The sequence below is a fragment of the Oreochromis aureus genome, linkage group 8 (assembly GCF_013358895.1).
Source record: "Oreochromis aureus strain Israel breed Guangdong linkage group 8, ZZ_aureus, whole genome shotgun sequence".
Taxonomy (NCBI): Eukaryota; Metazoa; Chordata; class Actinopteri; order Cichliformes; family Cichlidae; genus Oreochromis; species Oreochromis aureus.
Genome location: NC_052949.1, coordinates 28379959 through 28406574, shown reverse-complemented (window position 1 = coordinate 28406574; position 26616 = coordinate 28379959). Strand labels below are relative to the sequence as shown.

General features: G+C 42.1%; 1 protein-coding gene across 6 annotated transcripts in view; it reads left to right on the top strand.

Moving 5' to 3' along the window:
* The window catches only part of tmem94 (transmembrane protein 94), a 130964-nt gene extending 112765 nt beyond the window's left edge, over window positions 1-18199 (top strand). For 5 of the 6 annotated variants that reach the window (XM_039616417.1, XM_039616416.1, XM_039616414.1 and 2 more), the window contains 17 exons: window positions 3111-3284; window positions 3482-3584; window positions 3695-3903; window positions 4234-4415; window positions 5031-5163; window positions 6667-6782; window positions 6894-6993; window positions 7128-7236; window positions 7903-8092; window positions 8184-8261; window positions 8369-8454; window positions 8549-8630; window positions 9521-9690; window positions 9837-9931; window positions 12131-12224; window positions 16060-16230; window positions 16550-18199. In XM_039616417.1, the coding sequence (XP_039472351.1) occupies window positions 3111-3284; window positions 3482-3584; window positions 3695-3903; window positions 4234-4415; window positions 5031-5163; window positions 6667-6782; window positions 6894-6993; window positions 7128-7236; window positions 7903-8092; window positions 8184-8261; window positions 8369-8454; window positions 8549-8630; window positions 9521-9690; window positions 9837-9931; window positions 12131-12224; window positions 16060-16230; window positions 16550-16622 (2165 nt within the window). In that variant the 3' untranslated portion in view covers window positions 16623-18199. Of the gene's footprint in view, window positions 1-3110; window positions 3285-3481; window positions 3585-3694; window positions 3904-4233; window positions 4416-5030; window positions 5164-6666; window positions 6783-6893; window positions 6994-7127; window positions 7237-7902; window positions 8093-8183; window positions 8262-8368; window positions 8455-8548; window positions 8631-9520; window positions 9691-9836; window positions 9932-10194; window positions 10322-12130; window positions 12225-16059; window positions 16231-16549 lie in introns of all 6 variants that reach the window. The other variant, XR_005614076.1, reaches the window with a different exon arrangement.
* The last annotated feature ends 8417 nt before the right edge of the window (window positions 18200-26616 follow it).

Here is a 26616-nt window from a genome sequence, read left to right as displayed (position 1 = left end):
CTGAGGACAGGGGTGAACAGAAGATTTCTGCTTTGCTCGCTTCGGTTTGGAGTCCATTCCAAAATGCAAAGCGAAACGCTGCACAGGAAAACTTGAAATTAGCGCTCTGCGGGCAGCCTATGCACCAACTGCGCGGTGGAGGCTAACACCAACAGGGGCAGTTAAGCTAAGTTCAAGTTGGCAGACAACGGAGCTAACTAGCAGCAGCTAGCTAGCCCAACTCAGCAGAGGTGTTCTCAGCGAGGTGAAGAGCGTAAGAACTGAGGGATGACTGTGGTGACAGCGGCTATATGTGCAGGCGGGGCCGTGCGCGTGTCATCACACGTCATCTGCCTTAAAGGCGTGAATAAAGGTTTCTTCAGCCAGGACACGCGAGGGCGTGATATCCCATACTTATGTGTTGTACCGAGTGAATCGACTGAAAGGGAACACAAATCCACAGAGAGACACACACAGGATCTATGCCAGTCAACCAGTCTGAATATATTCAGTTTTCATCCTACAATGAGATGCTGCCAAAAAAAGGGTCTCTCTCTCTCTCTCTCTCAGACACACACAGAAACACAGAGAGAGAGAGAGAGCAGGAAGTGAACAGGAGCTGTTAATAGTGTTTCCTGTATGTTTCTAGGTCAATCAAACAGCATGGAGCTGCTCAATTTGAATCCACCAATCAGAGAGGCTGTGTACTTTTTCCCGCCAAAACAGCTGCACCTGCTTCAGCCTTTTACACACACACACACACACACACACACACACACACACACACACACACACACACAGCACAGAGAGAGACGGGCTTTTTGCAGTCTATTTCTCATATTGAGGATTCCCCTCGAACAAATGGACATAATTTCCTAACCGTAGGGGCTAGAATGGTCATTCTTAGACCGTTTTGTTCATGTTAATAAAGATATATGACTTGTAATGTACCATAACTGAGTAGAGGAGTAGAGGAGGAGGACGAATTTCCTACCCTCAAACAAACATAATTCATGGCCAAAGGGTAATAAGTGATAAAAAAAATCTTGAATTGTGAGCGTCAGGAGTGTCTGAAGATATATTGGCACAAGCCTCATGTCTTAACTTCGCTTCGTTAAGGAGATATGACGATTGGAAAATGTGTCTCATTAGAGAATTCCAGCTGTGATTTCAAGCAAAGTCTCCATTGAGTTTCTATGGAGAGTTTTCAGACTTTGTGTTGCTCTGAGGAGATTTGCCAGAAATCTGTAACTCCTACAACAATCATAGTGACATTTTCTGAAAGCCAGCAAAAATACCTACACTTTGATGTATAATTTGTGGGGGTTGAGTGAAAATTGAGCAAGTAGCAAGACATTGTTTGGACATGAAGAGAAGATTCAGAAAGGTCCAGTGGCCCACTCAAAGCCACCTGCATAGCAATTAGGGATGGGTATCGTTTAGGTTTTATCCGATACCGGTGCCAAACCGGTACTTTTGAAACGGTGCCGGTGCTTAAACGGTGCTCAAACCGGTGCTTAAAGAATGGAGAACACAAAATTGGTCCAAAACCTCTCTCATGTTCAGCTGGTTTTTTTTTTGTAAAAGATAACAATGTTAGCCTTTTCTGCAGCTATAGGGCATATATGGTATCACTCTTGGCTGGAAGCAGTGCTTAAACAATGGAAAAAACACAAACTTTGTCCAAAAACCTCTCATGTTTAACTGTTTCCACTTTTTCTTTGGTCATTTTAGCCTTTTTGGCCAGGGTGAAGGGAGCATCTGCCATCAAACAAGAAGACAGCCGCATGTAATTACGATGGTGTTTGCTAGTTCACCTTACATGCATTAATGTAATAATGTGGTTAGCCTACTCAACGTTAATTACACACGAACAACATGAAGCTACTCACGCAGAGAACGGCTGCTGCTGCCATCATCATCCGTCATCATTTCTGCTACACTGGCAGGGCTAGGGGCCAGGGATGTTGCTAACTCCGGGTCCGATAACAGGCACCACACCCGCAGTAGATGTGCACGGTGTGAGGTCTCACAGCAAGCTATCAAACACGGCGCATTTCTCGGCTTTAAAAAAAAAACGCTATGCGTCGCCAGGTGTTTCATCAGATTTGAGGTGTTACCTCCTTTGACAGTATCACAGTATCAGCTTAAAGCACTTGTTGCAGGCTGCTGAGTTTGCATCTTTTGCTGTGAAGTACAGCCAGACTTTTGATTGCTTCGCCTTGGGCATTTTTAATCTGTAGCTCTGCTCTAAAAGAATGTACGTACCTGGCCCCGCCTACTATCCTCGAAAACGTAAAATGATTGGCTAGAATTGGCTCAGGAAAAAAAAAGCACCGAAATAAAGCACCGAAATGTGCGCTGCTTTTCGGTCTGGTTACTACCGTTTATGTCAGAACCGGTGCCATGACACCGGTACCCATCCCTAATAGCAATGCATGTATTTTCTGAAAAATCATAAAGATGAAACTGAAAACTTAAAGAGGGATAAGATTAAAATGGTAACAAATATGAAAAAGCTGAATCATACATGAATAGCCCAATAATTTGAGAACATTTTAAAGTTTGAATGGTTGTTCTACGTGAAAGTATGAGGAAGTAGTTAAGTGTCAAAAACAAGCAAGTTTTAGCAGAATTGTGGAAGTTTCCCATTCATTTCAATGGGACAAAAAATTGCATAAAAAGCTTAATATTTTAAAAAGTATCATTGTAAAAAATACCAAAAGTCATAGCCGGCATTGGCAGAAATGGCAGAATAGTTTAAAATTTGAATGGTGAAAATCGGACAAAAATTGTGGAAGTAGTTAAAGGCCAAAAAACCTACGGAAGCAACAAGAATATAGAAAGTAAGGATAAAGAATAAAGAGAAGCAGGAACTCAATAGTGTGGATGCCTTACAGTATTCACACAATAATATAAAACAAATGACCTTACTCGTAATGAACATAGAATATATGTTACTTTACCAAATTAAATTACAAAAAATGAGCTTTCTCAAGACGTTATGTTCTCATACACTGGTATATAATTTTAAATAAATCACTGTGTCGGAATCGATTGAGTGTGATATTAAAATCTATCAGAGAACAATTCAGAACCATTGTTTTCTTCTCTTTTTCTGTGTTTGTCAGGGTTCACCCCTGGTGCAAGAGAGCTGTTTAAACAGGAGAACCACTTGGCGCTCTACCAGCTGCCATCTGGAGAGAAGACCAAGGAGTTCACATCCCACCGCCTTCATTACTTCACCAAACGCCAGCCTCCCATCTCCCATCTCATCTCTCTGTTCGTACGAGACTCTTCATCCAGTGAGTCAGCACACTATTATTGTTTTTGGTTTTATGATGCAGTTTTAATAAAATGTTCAGCACCATCTCTTTATTACCTGCACATAATCCATTTTCCTGTATATGTTTCTGTCCAATCCTCCCTTTGGCCAAACAGTACCATAAAGAAAGTGTGTTTTGTTGTTTTCTTTCTTGATAATGCTTTTTTGCACTGTTAGATAATGTCCAGATGCTGTCACATGGTTCAGCTGACCTTATCCTGGAGGCCTGCACTGACTTCTGGGATGGAACTGATATCTACCCCCTCTCAGGCTCAGACAGGTCTGTCTTTGGCTTTCTGTTTGTGCTTGAAGTTAACATAGTTACACTTTCCAAATGCACACAGTGAATTTGGAAAGTTTTAATTTCATCCTTTGGTTCCTGTGTCACAGAAAGAAGGTCCTGGACTTCTACCAACGCGCCTGTCTATCAGGTTACTGCTCAGCTTTTGCGTATAAACCCATGCAAGTATCTCTCTCTAGCCAGCTGAATGGGAAATGTATGGAACTGGCTCCTGGTCCTTGTCTGTTTTCTGGACTAGAGTTGCCCTCCACGACTCCCATCAAACACAACTCCTGCAGGAACAGCTGGAGCTCAGATGGTATGGACTGTGACACACTGATGAAATGGGCGGTTTTGCATTTGAACAAGAGAAAACTGTACAAGAATTAAAGGAAATATGTTGTCACTGCAAAGCTAAGTTGCTGTTATCCAAGGTTCAGTAGTTTGACTTGTTTATCAAAGACCATGACTTGGACAGATGAATTTTATGTCCTTGGCAATCACTGCATACAAGTTAGTAAGTTTTGATTCTAAATGTCTTGGAAGTGACTGTAAATTGCAAAATTGTATGGATAAAGAGATTTCTCTGACTGACAAATGTTATATTGTTTACTTACCCTCTCTTTGTTCTTTCCCGTCATGCTCACAGAAGGTATAGGTGAGGGTGTGGAGCGTGAGGACTGTGTTCAGGCCCTAAGCGGGCAGATCTTTATGGGAATGGTGTCATCCCAGTTCCAGGCAAGGCTAGACACGGTCCGTCTCATTGATGCCCTCGTCACTGCTTGCATCCGCTTTGTTTACTTTTCCATGGAGGATGAGCTCCGCAGCAAGGTGACTACAGTCAAGCTTTTAAGTCTTGTTCAAGTTCAAGTCTTGCTTACCTTGCCAAAATTGCCCCCCCTTAAATTCTACGGTTCATTATTTCCCACAGTATCTTTTTTCTTTTTTTGGCTTTTTTTAGGTCACTTTGCTCTCCAGCTTCACATCTTTTACAAATTCATTTGTGTATATAATATCACTTCACCATTACAAACTTGTAAATAGGGTTGTAGAAGTATTTCTACAAACTTATTTAGCTTTTTAGTTATAACGTATTTATTTATTTAGTATTTCTATTATCTATAAGTATCTATACGTTTTTGCTCATTTGCATACATACACACAAATAGGACAAAGGTGGTAACTTATTAATTATTAATTACTGCTAATTACTATTCCCTGTCATCAAGATTTTATGAGGGTCTAACAGCAAATGACATTGTGTGTTTCACTTTAGACAGGTGTGCTCTCACACAAGGTCACAGTTTATGACCTAAAGAAAATTGTCGGATTTGTTTGGAAAAACCTACTAAAATACTGGATACTACTATATAGTAGTCTATATATAGTCTAGTATACTACTATAATCTACTATAAATGTGACACGGCTGCTTTGGATTTGTGCAGGTGTTTGCAGAGAAGATGGGTTTAGAGACAGGCTGGAACTGTCATATCTCTCTGACACCAAACGGAGACGGTCCCTGTGATGGAGCTCCATCAAGCCCCAGTCATGGCTCCCTGCATGAGGATTTGAACCAAGGTACCTGTGTTTCTGACAAGTTTAGTTAATATTCATGTTATTAGTAATGGGAACAATTTTATAGGCTGAATATAGGTTTAGTCATTAATAGTGCAGCAGCTATCAATTATTTTAGTAATCAAGTAAACTGTTGATTATTCCAACAAGTAATCGAATAAGAAATACTTCTGTCTTATTTACAATAAATATTCAAAAGGGAAAACAACATGGCTCTTTCAAAAGTTGGACTAAATGAAAATCTCTAAATAAACATCAAATATTTTGATTTAATTACCTCATTTAAAATCTGTACTCGAAAATGATTGGGAGTGGGTTGGCTGTCGAGAATGGGATCAAAATAACAGTTGACGTCACCTCCAATTGCAATGTTGGAATTAGATGGAGGAATAATATCAAAACTCAAAAAAGAGTATCATTATTAGGAGAAAAAATAATTAGAAAAGCAATTGGTAGAGTAACTAAAAGGTATCCGTGATGTGGATCAGCCTTTGTGGCCTCGACTCTAAAGAGAATATTTGTACAAATGAGGATTGTTACACCTCTAGATTTATAAGTGAATGGAGCCTGAAAAACCTGAGAAACCTAATTTGCTCTCAACCTGTGCTACTCAGCTGCACTAACATGCGTTTCTTTGAGGAAGATAATTTCTTCTTCCAAAAATTTAAGATGTGAAACGACATGACCCCTCTTAACCACGTGTCCGAGACCTTTTTTGTTCCAAGTAACCGATGTGAGGTCTCTCATGGCTCTCATGAAACAGAATTATTAGGTACTGACATAACAGGATACAACAACATAATATCCACCCAGAACAAGGTAATACAAAAATGCAACTAATACCTAAATGTACAACCACATCTGAAAGAACACAATTACCCAAACTGTCAAACATTTCATGATGGTAGATCAAAAGCTGTGCACTTATGCTCTGCTCTCTCTTCACCATGATGCACCAGTACAGTGTCTGCATCATTGCAGCTAAAGCACTAGTCTGTCTGTTAATCTCCTGCTCCCCTCTTTCCTCGCTTGTGAACAAGACCCTGAGATAATTAAATTCTCTACCTAGAGCAGCATCTCGTCCCTGACCCAGAGTGGGTCCTCTGCCCTTTTCTGGCTGAGAACCGTGAGGTGCTACTTCTAATTCTCAGTGCTTCACACTCTACCGCATACACACTAAGTGTCCCCTCCCTAACTCAGTGGGAGAAAAAACAGCTGGCAATGTGTGTTTTCCTATGAGGTGAAGCAATTTATGGCAGGCTGGCTGTATCTCTGTTATATCTATAAAACCACTTACAGTTGTAGTCTCCTCTCTCGAAGTATTGGGTTCCTTCTGAGCAAAAAATCAGTTTAGTACTGTATACAACATACTGTATGCAACATACTGCGTATCTTAAATGTATGAGTAAATGTACAAATCTGGTACTTTTGGTGTGGGGGTTTTTTTCCAGTAATGCTTCTTAATAAGTGTAGAGGAAGCCATACTATATTTTTTCTGTAACACAGATTCTCGGGATGAAGCAGAAGGTCCCCTGCTACCAGAAGAGGAAGCCCACTCTGACCTGGCCAGTTTCCAGCCCACAGATAGCGATGTCCCCAGCTTCCTGGAGGACTGTAACAGGGTAATTGGCTCTTAATCAAGACCAGTGAAATTATTGATCTAGCCCACAGAGGCAAAGGCAAAGTCTGGTCAGGCTTGTGTTTTATATATTGCTTCCATATATTTTGTAAAGGCCAAGTTACCTCGTGGGATCCACCAGGTTCGTCCTCATTTGAAGAACATTGATAATGTGCCTCTTTTGGTGCCACTCTTCACTGACTGTACGCCTGAAAGTAAGTCTTATCTTTGTATACCATATTGTGTACATTATTTTCCCAAGATGTCCACTACATTACTACTTACTATTCTGAGTAAAGTATAACAAAACTGAACCAACGATCCACATGCCCGTATCACTTTCTTTCAGCCATGTGTGAGATGATCACGATCATGCAGGAAAACAGGGAGGTTACGTGCTGTCTGGGGAGCGCTGGCAATTTCCGCAATAGCCGTCTATTCCTTCAGAGTGACCTAAGGTACGCTCATAATAAAATATATGAATATGCATACTCATACTAAATAACATAGAATCAACTGCCTCTGCAGTAGGTTCTGTCACAACTCTGTCACTGACTGCAGTTGGCTACAGTAATTATTTTTCTAATATGGGGGTAACTGAGGCTCCAAAGCAGAACAAAGACTGCAAAAGAGATAATAAATCATTTGAAATATTTGCATATTAATTAAAAACACTTTCATGCCACACTGTATCCTGTATACTGCAGCTAACTAGAATAAAACAGGTCTCCTTTAAGCAAGTGACTTATAGTTTTAGAAATCCAATGCAAAGTTGGGAGAATGAATGGACAAGTCCCTTAATCAGACTCCAACTGCAGTGTGCTGGAGATGATGGTTTACTCATAAGCAAAAAAATGAGCTTGTAAATGCTTCTGTACTCTGTTTCTTTGAATGGCCCAGTCAAAGCTGAGACTTAATTTTGTTTATTTATACAATATTAAACATTTCTAAAACATATATTGTTACAGTGTGATTATGCTTTACTGATTGTTGATGTTAAAATAATGTCCATTTAACACTAAATGGAGTTGAATGTATTACTGTTCTACTGTTGTCAACTACTGTTCACCCTATCCTGTACAAATTATCATACAATCACGCCACCTGACCTCTCTGTTTTACAGCATTGCTTTGGACCCTCTGTATCCATCTCAGTGTTTGTGGGAGACGTTTGGCTATGCCACTGGGGGAGGATTTAATGGAGAGGTCGAAGGACTGTCTCCATTGAGGCTGTCTGGACAGCTCAACACCATGGGCTGTTCTGTTACCTTCCACCAAGGAGAGAGTGTGAGCATGGTCAAACTCATAGAACAGGTTAGATGCCCACAGGCCCTCGTGTACCCGATAAGTCTAAGAGTAATGTTACATTTATAAATGTATCTACCTTTGGCTGAATGTGTTGCAGGCACGACACACAACCTATGGCATTCGCAAGTGCTTCCTCTTTCTGCTGCAGTGTCAACTCAGTCTAGTCATCATCCAGGTGAGAAAGGAAGATTCATAAATTCTGAAGATGTGTCTGTTTACACTGCATTAAACATCTTCCTATTTCTGTGTAAGTTACTACATGATGTGCTTCTGGTGTTACAGTTCTTAGCCTGCTTAGCTCAACTTCCTCCTCCCATGAACACCACTGACATCCTCTGGGTGTCGTGCTTCAGCTGCCCTCTGCTAAGGTACATACATACTGTAAATATCTAGAAACTAATAATTCACAGTTATTTTGTTGTTTCGTGAAGAAACTGATTCTAATTTGTTCTCTGTTGGCAGTGTGTCACTTTTGGGAAAGCCACCTGACAGTACAGTTATGACAGTTGCCACAGGGAAGAACCTGGACGCAATCCCAAAGAAGGTAGTATCAAGTATGAGAAATAGAGTATACTCATGTAATATTATCCAGGTTTTTATTGTTCACACACTATATATATTTCCTGTATCCACTCAAATGAAGGCTTGATAAAATCTACTTAAAGAAACTCTGCTCAACCTCAGAGAAAGAATTAATTATAGACACAACCATAACACTTACACCTGGCAAATTACAAGACATACACAAAAATGTCCTGCACTGTAATGGTGGACTATTTCGTCTACTGTTTACCTCGGCATCAGTCATATGACAACAAAGTTGCAGCTACTATTGCAAAATACATGCTGCATAGCTTGGTTTTTATTTTTTATTTTATTAGTCCTTTATTTATCCAGGTAAAAAAAAAATCTCATTGAGATTAAAAATCTCATTTCCAAGAGAGACCTGGCATCATGGCAACAAAAGTCAAAATACATGTACCACGCAAGTACATAACATTTAAAACAAATACAATATCCCATACGAACATGTGAAAAATATACAATAATAGATCAATTAAGAGTGACATTAAAAAGCAAACACACTGAGTAAAAGAGTTACAGCAGCTAGTAATAACTAGCCATTCTATATTTTGCGGGATTACTGAAGAAAGTGGTTATAAATCTTTGTTTTGTTCAGTCATTTGACTTTAAAATAAGTTCATATGAAGAATCACATTAACTATTGAAGTAATTTGGCAGGCTAGGCTAGTATTTGTTGTGTTACTAGCAATAACTTTGGCAAGCAAGATACAATTAGCCATACATGAATCTGATGGCTATTTTGTAACATTACCTGATAAAGTGGTTTGAAAAGGAACAGCTACATTACCAGATCAGCTAGTGGAATCTGGATGAATTTGTGTATGTCTGTTTGTTAACCTCTTTAACCAGACTCAGAACTACTTCCTTGGCTGTTTCCTGTTGAAGTTTGGCCTGACTATGTGTGCCTACCTGTTGGCCTTTGGGTTTAGCCTACAAGCGGTCTGCCTGAGCAGTTTGTCACACTGCAACCTGAACTCCTCAGACAACACCACTGCCTCCTGTAATATATTCGCAAAGAGGTAGGAGTAACAATAACCTGCAACAGTCCATAGCTGTTCCACTCATAGACTTAATGCTAATATTAATTACAATGCAGTTAGATTAGCAATAATGAAGAAAAAGTTAGCAACATGTTAAAAACAAATATATTTCCATCTATCTGCAGCTTTTCACCTGGTGCACCTCAGTGGTTCTTTGAACTGTCTAACGGTCTGCTGATGACGCAGAAGGTCATGGCAGGTTTTCTTGTCTTGCACACAGGTAAGAGCGCCTTCATAGATATGTACAGGTGTCCTTTAGATTTTTATGATGTCTTAAAGCAGTTTGTGAACTCTATGAAAACAGCAGTCAGGATCTTACAGTATTCCACTGGAGCGCGTCTTTAGTAAATGAAAACCCCTTTCCTCCCTCTGTTCAATTTGCGGGACCATAAAACAATTTTTATTCCATTCTCGGAGCTTAGGTTTGCCCATATCATCTGAAACTGCTTTTTTTTTTTTTTTACCCACACTGTTCTCTGCTAGGCCTAGGGCTTCCCTCCTTCTTCTTTGGGGGGGGCGGCTGTGGATGGCTGTGCATCTCCTGGGTCTTTTTCTGTTTGCCTGTGGCTATTAGGGAGATGTCATTGCAGCTTCTCACCCTCACTATCAAGTATGTTTTGGGAAAACTTCCGAAAAGTTTTGGTTTTTCTGGAAAGGCAAATAATTTTATGTTACTTTTCAAGTACCTTCAACATTTCAAATGTTAATAACTAAAGGCAGGTTGGTGTAGACTTGCAACTTAGGAATGAACAAAATGCATACAGCATACACAAATTAAATTTAAAAAAAAAAAAAAAGTAAATGTATTCAAAACCGACATCGGGATTTGGGTTGTGGCAGCAGCTGTGTTGAATGCAGTGTTGGGGAGTAACGGAATACATGTACCGCCGTTACGTATTTAAAATACAAAATATGAGTAACTGTATTCCGTTACAGTTACTGTTTAAAAGGGTGGTATTCAGAATACAGTTACTTTGTTGAAATAAAGGGATTACACGGCGGTCTTTTCCTGTTTCATATGTTTGGCTATGCCCTCTCTATCTTTGGTAATTCCACGCCAGTGGAAACCCAAACAAAACACGCATTAAGAGGCTCTAATGCCTGTGTCTCAATCTCACGGCCCATGTCACCTCTACTTGCGGGCCCGCATAATGACGTGAAAATTTTTTTTTTTTTTAAATTATTCAAAAAAGTATTTAATGTGAAGGCAATAGGCAGAGTGTTACAGGCATAGCCCTGAAGTCCATTCTCGTGCTGCAGGGAGAACGGACTGCCGTATCTGTTATGTGTCTGTGAGCATGTAAAAATAATAATAACCACTGCAGCAAAAGTGCCTGACGAGCCCAGTTGTAAGTAAGCTATTAAGACTCGACTGTACACTGTGTTCGTGTTTTCCTCCGAAACAATAAGTTCTGTTGGAGCAGCCTTTCAACGCCTCTCTCTGTCTCTCGCTAGCAAAGTTGACCCAGACAACAAAGTAAAGCTAGTTTTCGGCTACGAGCCTGGCACGGAACCCGACGTATTAGCCAGAGGTCCCTTTACTATGGTTCGGAGCCGCGGACCTGTTTTATATACGCGCGGAATAGTTTTCTATACGAGATCGCTGCAGAAAGTGCAGCCTTACCTAGTGTCCACCCTACTGTTACTCATTTTAGATTAAGATTTAATATATATTAGATTAAGATATAATATATTAATTAATCCATAGTATTCAGAATACGTTACTCTCATTGAGTAACGTAACGGAATATGTTACAAAATACATTTTGGGGCATGTATTCTATAATCTATAGTGGAATACATTTTAAAAGTAACCTTCCCAACACTGGTTGAATGTATAAGCCACGTCCAAAGTTCACTCTGACGCCTCTGTCTTTCTAAACGAAGGGACAGTAAGTGTGTGTGTATATGTAAGTGTGTAAAAACTGCAGATAGATTAACAGCAATAGTATTTTGTCTATATCCGCAATTGTAGAAATTAATCTCATGTAAACAATAACGTGACGTCACATCAAAAAAGGCGCACACCTCTGACGTTGCATGACTAAATCTCCGTTTTCCTCATCCACACATAAACGCAAAAACTGAATTTTCGAAAATCTCCACCCTGGCAGGAGTTTTTAAAAATCTTAGTTTTCAGTGATCAAAATCGCCGTTCACATGAGGACGAAAGGTGCAAACGCATAGAAAATTCTGCGTTTTCAAAAATACCCGTGTACATGTGGATGTAGCCTTATACATAGGGCCCCATTTTCAGAGAGGTAGCTTGAAAAAAATGAACATTTTTTAACACATTTTGACATTTTGATTGTTTTTGATAATCGAGAGATGATCAGTAAAACTCCCATGTTAAAGATAAGTGATTGTGTTTTCTTTTTTAAAATCAACCTTCTCTTATTATTGTTCTGTCATTTACCAGTGGTAATCTCCCTGAGCTATGTCCATCGCTCTCAGCCTTTATGGAAAAAGAGCCCATTCAGCAATACCTGGTGGTGTGTCACTGTACCTGTGGTGTAAGTAATTATCTTCTTTAGATAATGTTAAAGCTCAGTGTTTAGCAACGTCCTTGCAAACAACAAGGACTAAGATTAACGCTGGTTTTATAATTGATTTCAGCAGTCCTGTTTTGAGTGATCAGTAAGACTAGAAAATTGCAGTGTATAAACACCAGTACATTTACCTTTAGATACTGTACTTACAACAGGGTTAAAATGAACAGATTGGTGCTGGAGTTCATGTGTTTGTCTATTAAAGATGTTATGCAGTGTTCATAGACATATTTACTAATGAGATTTAAAGACAACTTTCAAAGTGAATGCAATGTTGTGTTGACATACTTCCATTGAGCCGTAGTCCAAACCACTGCTGTGCAATGATGTGCTTTGACTTTAAAATGGCCAAAGCTTTGAGTTAAAACTGGGATTTATCTTATTTATACAGTAGAAAAAAGTGTCTGAGCTGTCACTTGAGAAAGCATCAGGCCAGAAAGAAATAAAAAGTGAGCCACCCAGTACAGAGTAAGCCTGGCTATGAGAACATACAGGCACGTCAAGAAATGGGTTTTACTATACCCTCCAAAAAAGACAAAATTATTACAAAAATTAAAAATGACAGAAACAAGCCATATTAATAATTAAGTGGGCCCATAAAAGAGGTCAACTAAACAAAATTCTACTCAAAAAAGTACAAAATATCATAATTAAACAAACTGACCTCCCGAAATGAGAGACAGCTCCACTTATATATTGACTGAATGAACTATTGTATAAATAAAAGGTGAAAACCACAAAGCAATAGCTAAACATAATACAAGAAGAAACCCCATCCCCCCCTGAATTGTCACAACAGATGGTTAGGTCCATTTTGTTGCCTCTGCACTTAAACCAGCTCCAGGTAACAGAGTATTTCAGTTGTGTGGTTGGATGCAGCCATCATACTGGTAGAGGTAAGAAATGTGTCCTTTGGTCAAATGAGACAAAATTCTAGCTCTTTGGCCAAAGACATTGGTTATGTTTGTAGAAAGAAGGGAGATGTGTACAACCCAAAGAATACTGTCCTCACACTGAACTATGGGGATGCTGCAGCAAGTATGGAAGTGGGAATCTCGTCATGGTCAATGAAATCATGAAGAAAGAGGGAAATGTGAAGATTTTAACAGAAAACCTCATGCAGTCCATAGCAAAAGTGGTTCTGGGTTGTTGTTTTGTCTTCCAACCTGACAAGGAGCCAAATCATGTATAACTCGTGGTGAAGAACTACCTCCAGAAGACCAAAGTGATGGTACTGGGGGGGAAAAATTCAAGTATTTTCCAAGTACTGTTAAAATATGTGCTTAAAAATTATATTTACATAGTGGGCTAACAATTCTGTCCAACTGTATATAAGTCCTGATGCCCCTGATTTTCAGTCCAGTTCTTGTGCAATTTGGCATACCTCAACCTCTTCTTCTTGTTTCCCTTTCTTAAGAATGGCTTCTTGATAGCCACACTCCATGGAAGTCATTACTGTGTCGTGGTCAAACAGTAAATGACTGAAGGATCAGATTCATTTCAAAGGAGGAGTTGTAGGTCTTCGCTGGATTTTTCCTTCTTATTTCTAAAATTGTTTTTTTGGTTTTTTTCAGTTTTTATAACATTGTTATCATTATCCTTCATTGGTTGAGTTGGGTGCCTTTTTATGCCTGCATGAGTCATAGGACAGTGTTAAAACATTCTTCTGAAAATGATTAGGTACAAGGACTGGACTGAAAACTGAAAAAAAGCACCCAATGTCCAAAGAAAAACTTTTACAGACATTATTAAGCTCTTTCAAACTATTGCTTATAGATCATTTAAGAATAAAAATTCTGAATTCTTGGAAACAAAATATAAAACAGGTGGGTGGCTCAAGACTTCTGCACAGAACTGTAGTTCTGCTGTTTACCTCAGAGTTGGCAGAATGTAGAATGTAGTCATGACCATAATAAGATCTTGTCTTATGATACTTTATACGTTACAGTGAAATCAGTTGGGATTGCCTTTGTTTTTGAGTCTTTGTTGGCAATTTTTTTATTAGTACCTACTTGGATCGGCTTGTTACAATAAATATACCACGAATGTGCGTGAGGTCTTAATAGCAACGCAGCAGTGTCCGGTTACATCATTTGTATGCGACACATGACACCACAACACAAGGAGAGCCCCAAGGAGTTGATTCTGTTCATCTGGACGTTGTGTTTGAACACTAGTTTGCTAGTTTGAGCGGGGAGTCAAGGAGGCCATTTACGTGAAAAGGGAAAGAGCTCCTCTGAATCGAGGAGGGGACATCTTTCACCATCATACAATGCTGTGATTGCAACCATTCCCCAACTCTATGAATGGTACTCATGGGCATTGATCAGTGGTCTTTGATCTGTGGTTGTTGATCAGTGGTCATGACAATTTGCATATTAATGATCGAGGAACTGACCTCACAGCCCATTGGGCTTGTTATTGTGCAAAGGTACTGTTTATAAGGTTGCAGAGACCTGCAGTCAGCTGAGACTGAAGAAAAAGTTTTTCCCACTAAAAACGTCCAGATCAATAGAATCAACTCTTGGATTTACTTACCAGTAGGGCTGCACAATTAATCGTTAGAAAATCGCGATCTCATTTCCAAATGACAACGATTTTTTAAAAAAAGGAAAAAAAAGAAAGATGACGATTGTACCGCATTTTGATCCGGGACATAATCTGCATGAAAACAAGCGCTCACTCTTCCTGCGCAACAAATGACAAGGGCGGAGCCTTATACCACGTGATACAGAAGCCAGCTGGTTGCTAAAATTGGCAGGGATAAAACAAAGGAGAGCACGTGAGAGATGACGAAGCTGTAAAGGCCAAGAAAGTGACAGGAGAAAATTTGTCCCGGTCAACCACCCAAACATCAATAACGGGAACCTTATACAGCGCTTCCCCATACCCGTCGAACTCCCGCAGGCACAAAAAAATTACGGAGGCTATCACTTATCACCTGTCTAAAGATATGGCTCCCATCAACACTGTGAAACAAGGGATTTAGGAAAATGATCAACACCCTAGCCAAACGCTACACAGTGCCGTCCCGCAACTATTTTTCAAATGTTGCACTACCTGCTCTATACACGCAGTGTCGAGCAATGGTGGAGACAGAATTACAAGCAGTTCAACATTTTGCGGCAACGACAAAATGTGAGACATTTATTGTTTTTATGTTCATTTATTGTTTTTATGTTCAGTCTCAACTGTTACGAAGTTGATGTGCAGTTAATAAATGCAATAAATATTTATATTGGAAAAGAAAATCGTGAGAGAATCATGATCTCAATTCTAAGCAAAAAAATCGTGATTCTCATTTTATGCAAAATCGTGCAGCCCTACTTACCAGGATGATTGAGCATGCATCAAGACAGTAGAGGAGGACGTCAGACCGATGCTATTCCCATTCCGTGGTCGGTGGCATTTTGTCAGACTTGAAGACCATGGTATTATTTGTTGTGTACCCATTTACCTCGTTGTCGGGTTTCAAAAATGGCAGTTTTGATTTTCGATAAGGAGACGCTCTCGTGAATCATCAAGTGACGCCACTGATTAGCCAATCAGTGGCATGCAGTTTAGTACCTGGTTGGACCGCATGAGATCGCGGCCAAGCAGGTACTAAAAAGGTACCTGGTTGGACCGCATGAGATCGCGGCCAAGCAGGTACTAAAAAGGTACCTGCTACCAGTCACTACTATCGTCCCATGGCGAACTCTAAAAACCCTTGTTAAGCCATACCGAGCCGACACGAGTAGGTACTAATGGAGAAGGGTATGTATATGTATGCAATCCTCTTGTCTGTACTTTTCACCAGACTGGTCAGCCAAATTGTTCAAGCCACAGTGGATTACCAGTTGTGGTGTGACAAGACTACTGTCCTGTGCTTTAAACTGGCTGACATACCGCTGGAGGCCTGGCTGCTAGTGTCTCTCTCCCTGCTGCTGGTGGTTGTGGTCAATGAAGTGGTGAAGTTACATGAGATACGGTACGAAATAGAAGAAGCTGTTACAAATACATCAGTAGTGTTGGGGAAAAAAGGGATAGTATAAAATAGTTGGAAAACGATTAGAAACAATATGATTCTGTACAAATATTAGAAACAGAAGGAGGGTAGCGTGAACATGTGGTGGTACTATTATCATTATTATTATTATTATTATTGTTATTATTATCATTAATAATGCTAATAGTAATTTTTTAAATTTCAGGTCAGTCTTTGTTTTTCTCTTATACTCCTCAGAGCACTGAATTGCTGCTAAATTGTTTTTTTGTGTCTCTGGTTTGTCCTCTGTGTCCTTTCAAAGGGTGCGAGTTCGGTACCAGAAGAGACAGAAGTTGCAGTTTGAAACAAAGCTTGGAATGAACTCTCCGTTCTGAAGTCGGTTGGTGTGGCAATACCAGGAGCCAGCCTGGTGCACATGCTGTAGCAGCCAATTTAAGCCTAACTGCACTGCGGCTAGGTGGAGCAAAAGTCGAACAGACATAATGGCAGTTTGACACATTTGTTCGAGCTTCTGGGACTGTTTTTTAATAGTTGATTCATGACACAAAAGGCAGGGAAAAGAAAGACTCCAAAGAATCCAATTTAAATACAAACATTTAAATGATGTCAGAAGAGTTTGTTGTTTGAGTTTATACTCTTGAAAGACACGAAGAATAATTTCTGAAGTAGTTCCTGCTTCCTCTCCTTCACATCTGTTCTCCATCTGAGAAACTTTTTATATGGGTTCCACTCCAGAAACGTTCCGCTAAATGCTAGTTCACTGTCAGAGGATCTTAATGTGACGTCCACTGAGACACACTGAATTGTTGCATATCATCTGACTAGCTTTGATGATTTTTTTTTTTTTTACAAGTCAAATGGAAACACACCGGGCTGAAAAAAAGGTACCCATGGAGCCCCAAAGTTTGTAATAATTATAAATAAAGGCATGAGTACTTTTGAAGAACCTAGTTCTATTTCACTAAATACATAAACAGTTGAATAAATTTTGTTTGTGAAAACATTTGAGGAGGAAAGATGCACACTTGAATGTGTTTTTATTAAAAATGGCAAATTTATTTTGTAAAGGAGGTTTTCCCAATTAGAGTTAAAAAGGAAACTAAAGCATGAAGTGCCACTCGGGTTCTCTCTCATATTTGCTGATGTGTTTGGGTTTATTTACTACACTAAGTAGTTTGTTAGTTGACAGGAACAGGAAATATTTAGGTTGTTGAGCTCGTAACAGAGAATAAGTCTAGTGTCATGAAGAGAGACATTATGCAATACAACCTGACAGTGAGTCATTTTTTTTTTTTACCCCTGAGCCAAAAAAGGTTGATGGGGTACTGTCGTCAAGCTGCCAGACTGGCAGGGGAGCAATGTGGACACCCAAGTTTGGGAATGTAATAACTAGAGAATGTAGCGACACAGGAGTTTTTTTTAAAATTGATACATGGGTGCATCTACTAAAAATATCGAATGAGTTTGAATCTCAGGCCACTGAGATTCAAACTCATTCTTAAGACACTGGTCTTAAGGTTAAGACCAGTGGCCTTAACCTTAAGGTTAAGGCCACTGGTCAAGTTTTCTGAAAATCTTCAGAATACAATAAGTTGAGAACACGTTCCTCAACAGCCTGCAAGATTTGAATTGTATTTTGCTATACACACACACACACACACACACACACACACACACACGTGTGTGTGTGTATAGCTGCAATGTAATTTTGCATTTGTTTAACAATAATAAGAAACTCTGAAAATAAATTTTGCCAGGGGCATGTTAACCATGTAAGTGATAAAGATAAACCCTTGTTTTGAGTTGAAATTGTGTATATATAATATTGGGGTTTTTTATTTTTTATATGTTGGAATCAAGTTGAATTCACATATGGCATGTGCAGGTTGCAAAGTTTGCAATATTCATTGGCTGTCACAGTAGTTGTGATTAAAAACCTCACTTTCTTCCATGTGCGTCCTACGTTTTTGGAATTTTGTAAATATTTGTCATTGTAATAAGTAATATTGACAGATTGTTTCATCCATCTTTTCCTTATTCGTCCATTTTGTCAGAGTAACGCAAAATATGATAAGGATTATATTTTCTTACAGACAATCACATAATACCTAGATTCAGATAAAGAAGACATGTAGTTACACTATTTTCCAGTGAAGGGCACAGATCACACACACACACCGCCTGTGGGCGGTATTTATCCTTCAACCTGTGATCGTCTCCCAGGCCTGGGAGTTTGAGGGTCCTGCACGGTGTCTTTGCAGTTCACACTATTCCAGCTTGGGGGGGGTGTCACTGCCCACTGTGCTCCTGTTACCACAGGTATCACTGTTGCCTTTACCCTCCTAATCTTATCAATATGTTACTACAGCCTTCTTACTCTACTTGTCTACCACTGCAATTTGTGGTTGGTTAGCTATCACCAGTTTGTTCATCTGTATGTGGAAATCCCACAGGATTTTAGCTCAGTCCCAGCATTACTGAAATGAAGAGAGAGAATGATTAGGAAATTAGTTTCAGCTGACCAGCCAGCCTCCTTAGCATTGCTCCCTGAACCTGCTGCACCACCCATCCTCTCTAAATACCCCACTGCCCGACTTACGCAAGCGGAGCCATCTGGCCAGTTCTACCTCCCACCCCCCACCCATTTTCCCACGAGCTGGAGAAAGCAGCCACGATTATCTGTGCCCCTGGCTTATGGGCCACCTTGAACTTAAAAGGCTGGAGAGCCAATCCCAGGTGATCCAGGCAATGGCGTGCTTCATACACTGGAGCCAGTGGGACGTGATCCAAACAGAAAGTGAAGCCACTGTATTGCCAAGAACTCTTTTTCAGCAGTATTGCACCACCTTTCCCGTTCTGACAGGAAAAAGTTAGGGGTGTGCAGCACAGGTTCCCCACAGAGAGCCTTTTTAACCTGCACAAATGCCACCTGACACTCCTCCATCCACTGTAACAGATCTTGGACACCCTTTCAGAGAAGTCAGTTAGGGGCTGGTCAGCTCTACAAAATTCAGAACAAACCAGTGGTAATAACCAGTCAGCCCCAAAACCGTCTCATCTCTTTTTTTTCTTCCATCCATCCATCCATCCATCCATCCATCCATCTTCATCCGCTTTATCCGAGGCCGGGTCGTGGGGGCAGCAGCCTAAGCAGAGAAGCCCAGACCTCCCTCTCCCCAGCCACCTCCTCCAGCTTATCCGGGGGAACAACAAGGCGTTCCCAGGCCAGCCGAGAGATATAATCTCCCCAGCGTGTCCTGGGTCTGCCCCGGGGGCCTCCTCCCAGTGGGACATGCCCGGAACATCTCACCCAGGAGGCATCCTTGTCAGATGCCCGAACCACCTCAACTGGCTCCTTTCGATGTGGAGGAGCAGCGGCTCTACTCTGAGCCCCTCCCGGATGGCCGAACTTCTCACCCTATCTCTAAGGGAGAGGCCAGCCACCCTTCGGAGGAAGCTCATTTCTGCTGCTTGTATCCGCGATCTCGTTCTTTTCGGTCACTACCCACAGCTCGTGGCCATAGGTGAGGGTAGGGACGTGATCGACTGCAAATTGAGAGCTTCACTTTTACACTCAGCTCCCTCTTCACCACGACGGACCGGTGCAGCGTCCGCATCACTGCAGCCGCAGCACCAATCCGTCTGTCGATCTCCGGCTCCCTTCTCCCATCACTCGCGAACAAGACCCCGAGATACTTGAACTCCTCCACTTGGGGCAGGAACTCATCCCCGACCCGGAGTGGGCACTCCACCCTTTTCCGGCTGAGAACCATGGCCTCAGATTTGGAGGTGCTGATCCTTATTCCCGCTGCTTCAACACTCGGCTGCGAACCGTTCCAGTGCGAGCTGGAGGCCTTCACCTGATGAAGCCAACAGAACCACATCATCCGCAAAAAGCAGAGATGAGATTCTGAGGCCACCGAAGTGAAGGCCCTCCGCCACTTGGCTGCACCTAGTAATCCTGTCCATAAAAATTATGAACAGAACCGGTGACAAAGGGCAGCTCTGGCGGAGCCCATCACCCACCAGGAACGAGTCCGACTTATTGTTTCCGAACCAAACTCTTGCAACGGTTGTATAGGGATCGAATGGACCGTAGCAATGGGCCAGACACCCCATACTCCCGCAACACCTCCCACAGGACACCCCGAGGGACACAGTCGAATGCCTTCTCCAAGTCCACAAAACACATGTAGACTGGTTGGGCAAACTCCCATGCACCCTCAAGTATCCTTGAGAGGATAAAGAGCTGGTCCAGTGTTCCGCGACCAGGACGAAAACCGCATTGTTCCTCCAGTATCCGAGGTTCGACTAGCGGACGAACTCTCCTTTCCAGCACCCTGGCATAGACTTTCCCAGGAGGCTGAGGAGTGATCCCCTGTAGTTGGAACACACCCTCCGGTCTCCCTTCTTAAAGATGGGGACCACCACTGCGGTCTGCCAGTCCAGGGGTACTGCCCTGATCTCCACGCAACATTGTAGAGGTGTGTCAACCAGGACAGCCCCTACAACATCCAGAGCCTTCAGGAACTCGGGCGGACCTCATCAACACCAGGGCTCTGCCACCAAGGAGTTGTTTAACTGCCTCAGTGACCTCGCCCCGAAATTGGCGGGTCATTCCCCTCATCCCCAGACTCTGCTTCCTCCTCGGAAGACGTGTCAGTGGGATTAAGGAGGTCCTCAGTATTCCTTCCACCGCCTGACAATTTTCTCAGTCGGCGTCAGCAGCGCCCGCCAGCACTATACACAGTGCAGGTAGAGCACCGCTTTCCCCTCCCTGAGACGCCTGACGGTTTGCCAGAATCTCTTCGAGGCAGTCCGAAAGTCTTTTTCCATGGCCTCTCTGAACTCCTCCCACACCCGATTTTTTGCTTCAGCCACTGCCCAAGCCGCATTCCGCTTGGCCTGTCGATACCTGTCAGCTGCCTCCGGAGTCCCACAGGCTAACCAAGCCCGATAGGACTCCTTCTTCAGCCTGGTGGCTCCTTCACCTCTGGTGTCCACCATTTGGTTCGGGGATTACCATCACGGCAGGCACCAACCACCTTGCGGCCACAGCTCAATGCAGCGGCTTCGGCGATGGAGACGCTGAACATGGTCCATTCGGACTCAATGTCCCCAGTCTCCCTCGGAATGCTGTTGAAGCTCTGCCGGAGGTGTGCGTTGAAGATCTCGTGGACTAAGCAGCCGCCAAGGAATGAGCCGGTGGGTACCTGGGCGCCCACCCCCGGACACAAAGAACCACCAACGCACCGATGTCTGAGGGCGTCTGCCACCGGCAGGGGAAGTGGTGGGGGGAGATGGGCCTCCAAACCTTGGAGGGCCTGAGATGTCCCCAGAGGGGTGGCGTCTGACACCCAACCTGACATATAGACACAGACAAACAGGCACACACAGATACAAACATCTATTCCCACCCTCATGCTCTCATATACAATTACTCAACACTCACCCAACGTGGAGACAGACATAGAGACACTGTACACACAATCACACTCCCCAAAGCGTACTCTAAGCCCCGGGTCTAGGTACCCTTGCCCTGGAGGGGAAACTGCGCCCAGACCCAGGTGGTGTTACCCTTTTCCCTGCGGTGGGGAGAAGCAGACCCCCGACTCCGCAGCAGCAGGGAGGCCCCACATTCCAGACCCCAGTCGGACGGCCAACTCCTCCTCCTAGCCCCCGCTCCAGCAGGCCGCAGAGAGCGGGGTGTAGGAAGACTCAAACCTCCCTCCACCCGCTCATATGTAGTGTTGATGTATGTGTGTTCTAAGGTGCATTTAAAACCCAGGAGGGCATGGAGCTACCTGCCAGAGCAGCACGTAAGCGTATAGCCCCTCCTGCTAGCCTGGGGCTCGCTCGGGCCACTTCGGGGATGGGGTCACTCAGGCACAGCTGGCTGCCGGCGGAGCTCACGGGCACGTCACTGCAGCCCCCCCCGGCTTCTGCTCCGCGGCTGCTGAGTGACCCCTCATCTGGGACTCTCCTCAGCTCTTTCTGGGATAGTGGCGCGCTGCCCTCTGTTGGTCTTCCTTGGTCTCTTGTGTTCTGGGGGCCTCTGGATGTCTGGAGTTTTGATCTCCTCCATACCTGCTTCATGCCCTGGAGGACGGGGCAGTGGCCCCCCACACCTCTAGCAGATCATTACATGAAGGAACCTTTTTAAAAACAAGCGCGTTCATGCTCACAGGTGCACACACGGGTGATCACACACACAAACTACACCCTTTTTGGCTCCTACCTCAAAGCACACTGTGCGCTGTCGATCTCACGTGCTGCACAATAATGTTTAATATTTAGTATTTACTGTCATATTCCCATATATCATTGTGATCTTGTTTATTACTCTCGTTTTCTTCTGCTTGCTTTCTTTTTTCTTTCTCAACAGGTGATCCAGGTGATCGATATATGTATTTTTGTCTGCTTATTCTGTTGGTTTTGTTTTTGCCCTTTTCCCGTCCCTCTTCTCAGGTTTTTTTTTTTTTTCCTCCTTTCCCTCTTTCTTTCTCCCCTTTCTTTCCACCAGTCAAGTCTGTCCCATATTCAGCAAGTGAAAATAAAATAAACAATAAAAGGTGAATCAAATGGACCATTACGGCAAGGCTGGGATGGTCCATTTGGTAAAGTAAATCCGTTGGGCATCTTTCTTCGCCTTTAGACAATAATTCTGATGGCAAAAGAACCAAACGGGACAGGTTAAAAAAAAAGAAGATCTCGTGGACTGGGGCCTCTGCTAGACGTTCCCAGCACACCCTCACTACGCGTTTAGGTGCACCGGGTCTGTCCAGCGTCCTCCCCCGCCACCTGATCCAACTCACCACCAGGTGGTGATCAGTTGACAGCTCAGCCCCTCTCTTTACCCGAGTGTCCAGAACATATGGTCACAGGTCTGGTGATACGATTACAAAATCTATCATCAACCTGCGGCCTAGAGCGTCCTGGTGCCACGTGCACTTATGGACACTCTTATGTTCGAACAAGGTTATGGTTATGGCCAAACTGTGATTTGCACAGAAGTCCAGTAACAAAACACCGCTCGGATTTAGATCAGTGAGGCCGTTCCTCCCAATCACGCCCCTCCAGGTCTCGCTGTTGTTACCCACGTGAGCATTGAAGTCTCCCAGCAGGACAACAGAGTCTCCAGGTGGGGCACCTTCCAGCACCCCCATTTTATTCCATTCCAAAAGAGGCTGGGGTCATTGAGTCCAAGTGAGAATGTTCCACAACTTCCTTGCCTAAGCTACTGCAAGGAATTGCAGCTGGAAGGTTGTTGGTGACTGTAGTGGTGGTAATCCCAGAACCAGGTGGTGGACACCCAACCTAAAGCTGTCAGACTGAAGGAGTCTTATCAGGCTTGGCTAGAATGTAGGATAACAAAGGCAGCTGAAAGGTACTGGCATACCAAGCAGAGTGCAGTTCAAGCAGTGGCTGATGCAAAAACTGTGTTATGGGAGGATTTCAGTGAGACCATGGAACAATACCTTCAGTCAGCCTCAAAACGATTCTGGCAAGCCGTCAGATGACTCACGAATTGGTGCTCTATTTAAACTATATACAGCGGTATATGGTAAATTGACTGGTTTTGATATAGCACTTTTTTTCTACTCTCTGAGCAATCAAAGCTCTTTATACAACATGCCTCATTCACTAATTCATATTCACACACATTCATACTCCAATGGAGAGCATCTTGGGGGAGATCTTGCCCAAGGATATTTAGCATGGAGACTGGAGAAGCCAGGGATCGAACCATCTTCTGATTAGAAGATGACCTGCTCTACCGCCTGATCTACAGCCACCCCAATGGGATGTTGCTGACCTTAACTGATAATAGAGAAACGACCCTACAGAAAACAACCCAACAAACAGATGTCCTACCCTCAGCGCAAGCGATTTGGTGACAGAAGGAAATGAAAAACTTTTTCTTTTCTTTTTTAAAAAAAGGAAGAAACTTTTGGCGGAACCATTCCTGCAGAGAGACGGCCATCTGTCATGACCGTTGGGCATGAGAAGGAAAACACGAGAAAAAAATGTAGTGGAAGAGAGCCAGAGATTAATAATAACTAATGATTAAATGCAGATTGGTGAAAAAGAAATACTGCCTCCTAGCAGACCTAGACCTATTACAGCATAACTAAGGGGGGATTCAGGATAAACTAATTCTATGTGCTTTATCACAGAGTAAAGGTTTTAAAGTAGAGAGGGTGTCTCTCTCTCCCAAATCCAAACAGCTCTGGTTCCACAAAATTAGGGCCTGGAAGCTGAAGGTTTTGCCTCCCATTATACTTTTAAATACTCTAAGGTCATTGAGATTATTATTATTATTATTATTATTATTATTATTTTTCAATAATAATATTCAATATTATTATTCAAGACCTTGTATGCGATGAGAAGGATTTTAAAATTTTTATTCTGAATTTAACAGGGAACTAATGAAGAGAGGCCAGTATGAGCAAAATATGCTCTCTCTTTCTAGTCCCTTTCAGTACTCTTGCTGCAGCATTTTGGATTAACTGAACTGATAATAAAGAATTACAGTAGTCCAGCCTAGAGATAATAAATGCATAAAGTAAATTTTCCAGCATCACTCTGAAACAGGATGTTTCTAATTTTAAAGATAAAAATGCAAGTTTTAAAAAGGGTAGTCCTCTATATTTGTGTATTATATGCACTGAAGGACAAGGTAATGCCATCCAGAGTAAATGGCCTGTATTTGTATAGCGCTTTACTAGTCCCTAAGGACCACAAAGCGCTTTACACACCCAGTCATCCACCCATTCACACACTGGTGATGGCAAGCTACATTGTAGCCACAGCCACCCTGGGGCGCACTGACAGAGGTGAGGCTGCCGAACACTGGCACCACCGGGCCCTCTGACCACCACCAGTAGGCAACGGGTGAAGTGTCTTGCCCAATGACACAACGACCGAGACTGTCCAAGCCTGGGCTCAAACCAGCAACCTTCCGATTACAAGGCGAACTCCCAACTCTTGAGCCACGATCGCCCCCATCTGTCTAAACACCATATTTTGAAGCTTTTTAGGGCAGAGTACAATAACATCAGTTTGATCTGAATTTTTTAAAGCAGCTAATTAGAGGTCATCCAGGTCTTTATGTCTTTTAAGACATTCTTGTATCTGGCTTTCTGGCTTCAGAATGAACTGCTTGTTGGTTTCCATTTTAGATATTGCAATGTTTTAAAGCTGAAATGCATATCACATCTGTCAACTCCCCGCCCCCCCCCCCAAAAAAAAAAAAATCTTTGTATGTATGTTTGTTTTCCCATTTCCTCTCTCTCATTTTATAAAGTATGTCCATGTCAAAATTGTGTTTTCATCTGGCAAGTTAATAGATGTTTAATAAACTTTTGATAACTTTTGCTGTTATTTTTGTTAACTGCCGTGGTTGATTTACTGATTGAATCCAGATTCGGGAGAGACTGAAAAGTGCCCTCCTGCAAGGTGACAGGTGATTATCATCACATGTTGTTTTCCACATTTGATGATAGGGCAGGACAAATTCAGCAGCGTGAGGATAAGGTGGACCAAGAGGAACCAGCCAAGTAGCAGCTGAGAGGTTGAGAGAATGGGGAGAATAGAATCAGAATATCTTTATTGTTGTTGTAACAAGTACAACTAAGTCCCTGCGGTGTCGCACCCTCTAGTCAGGTTTCTGGTGGAAACATTTAAAACAATTGTTTAATATTTGTTTCCTGTATTTGCAGTTATTTTCAACACAAATATAACTGCTGCATGTGGGTTAATCACTGAGGTTTATCCTGAAAGAAAGGGTGGTTTCTAATAGGGAAAAAGGAAGAATAAAGGGAACTGTGGACAGCTTTGATTGATCCATAATGTGTTTAGTGAAATATTTTTTCATCAGAATGGGATTGTGCTAGTTTCAGTGAAAAAAGTAGCAAGAGCTGCAAAAAGTTGTACATTCATAACCTCAGTGAGTACCGACACCAAAATGTACTTGAAAACAAATGTTAAAAAAATAGTTGTATTTTTTTTCTAGTTATGTGAAACACATCGTGGCGTGCTTTTTTTTTCTTTTACGAATAACACTGCTACATTAATATGTTTGTTGCATATTACTGCTATAGTTTTTTTTATATGCGTTATATATTTTGGTCAGTGAGTTCACCTACAGCATTACATAATTTATAAGGATGTTCATATTCCTGTATCATCTCTCTCCTGTTATGCCCACTTAAATGAAAAACATCAGTCTGTTTAAAGCTCTCTTTTAACAGAGAAGAATGATATTTCACCAATTTTACACCCAATTAAAAAATATGTATTACTGCAGTTTAATCCATTTTATCTGAAAAAAAATCACATCTTTTTGTTTATTGTAGCTATCAC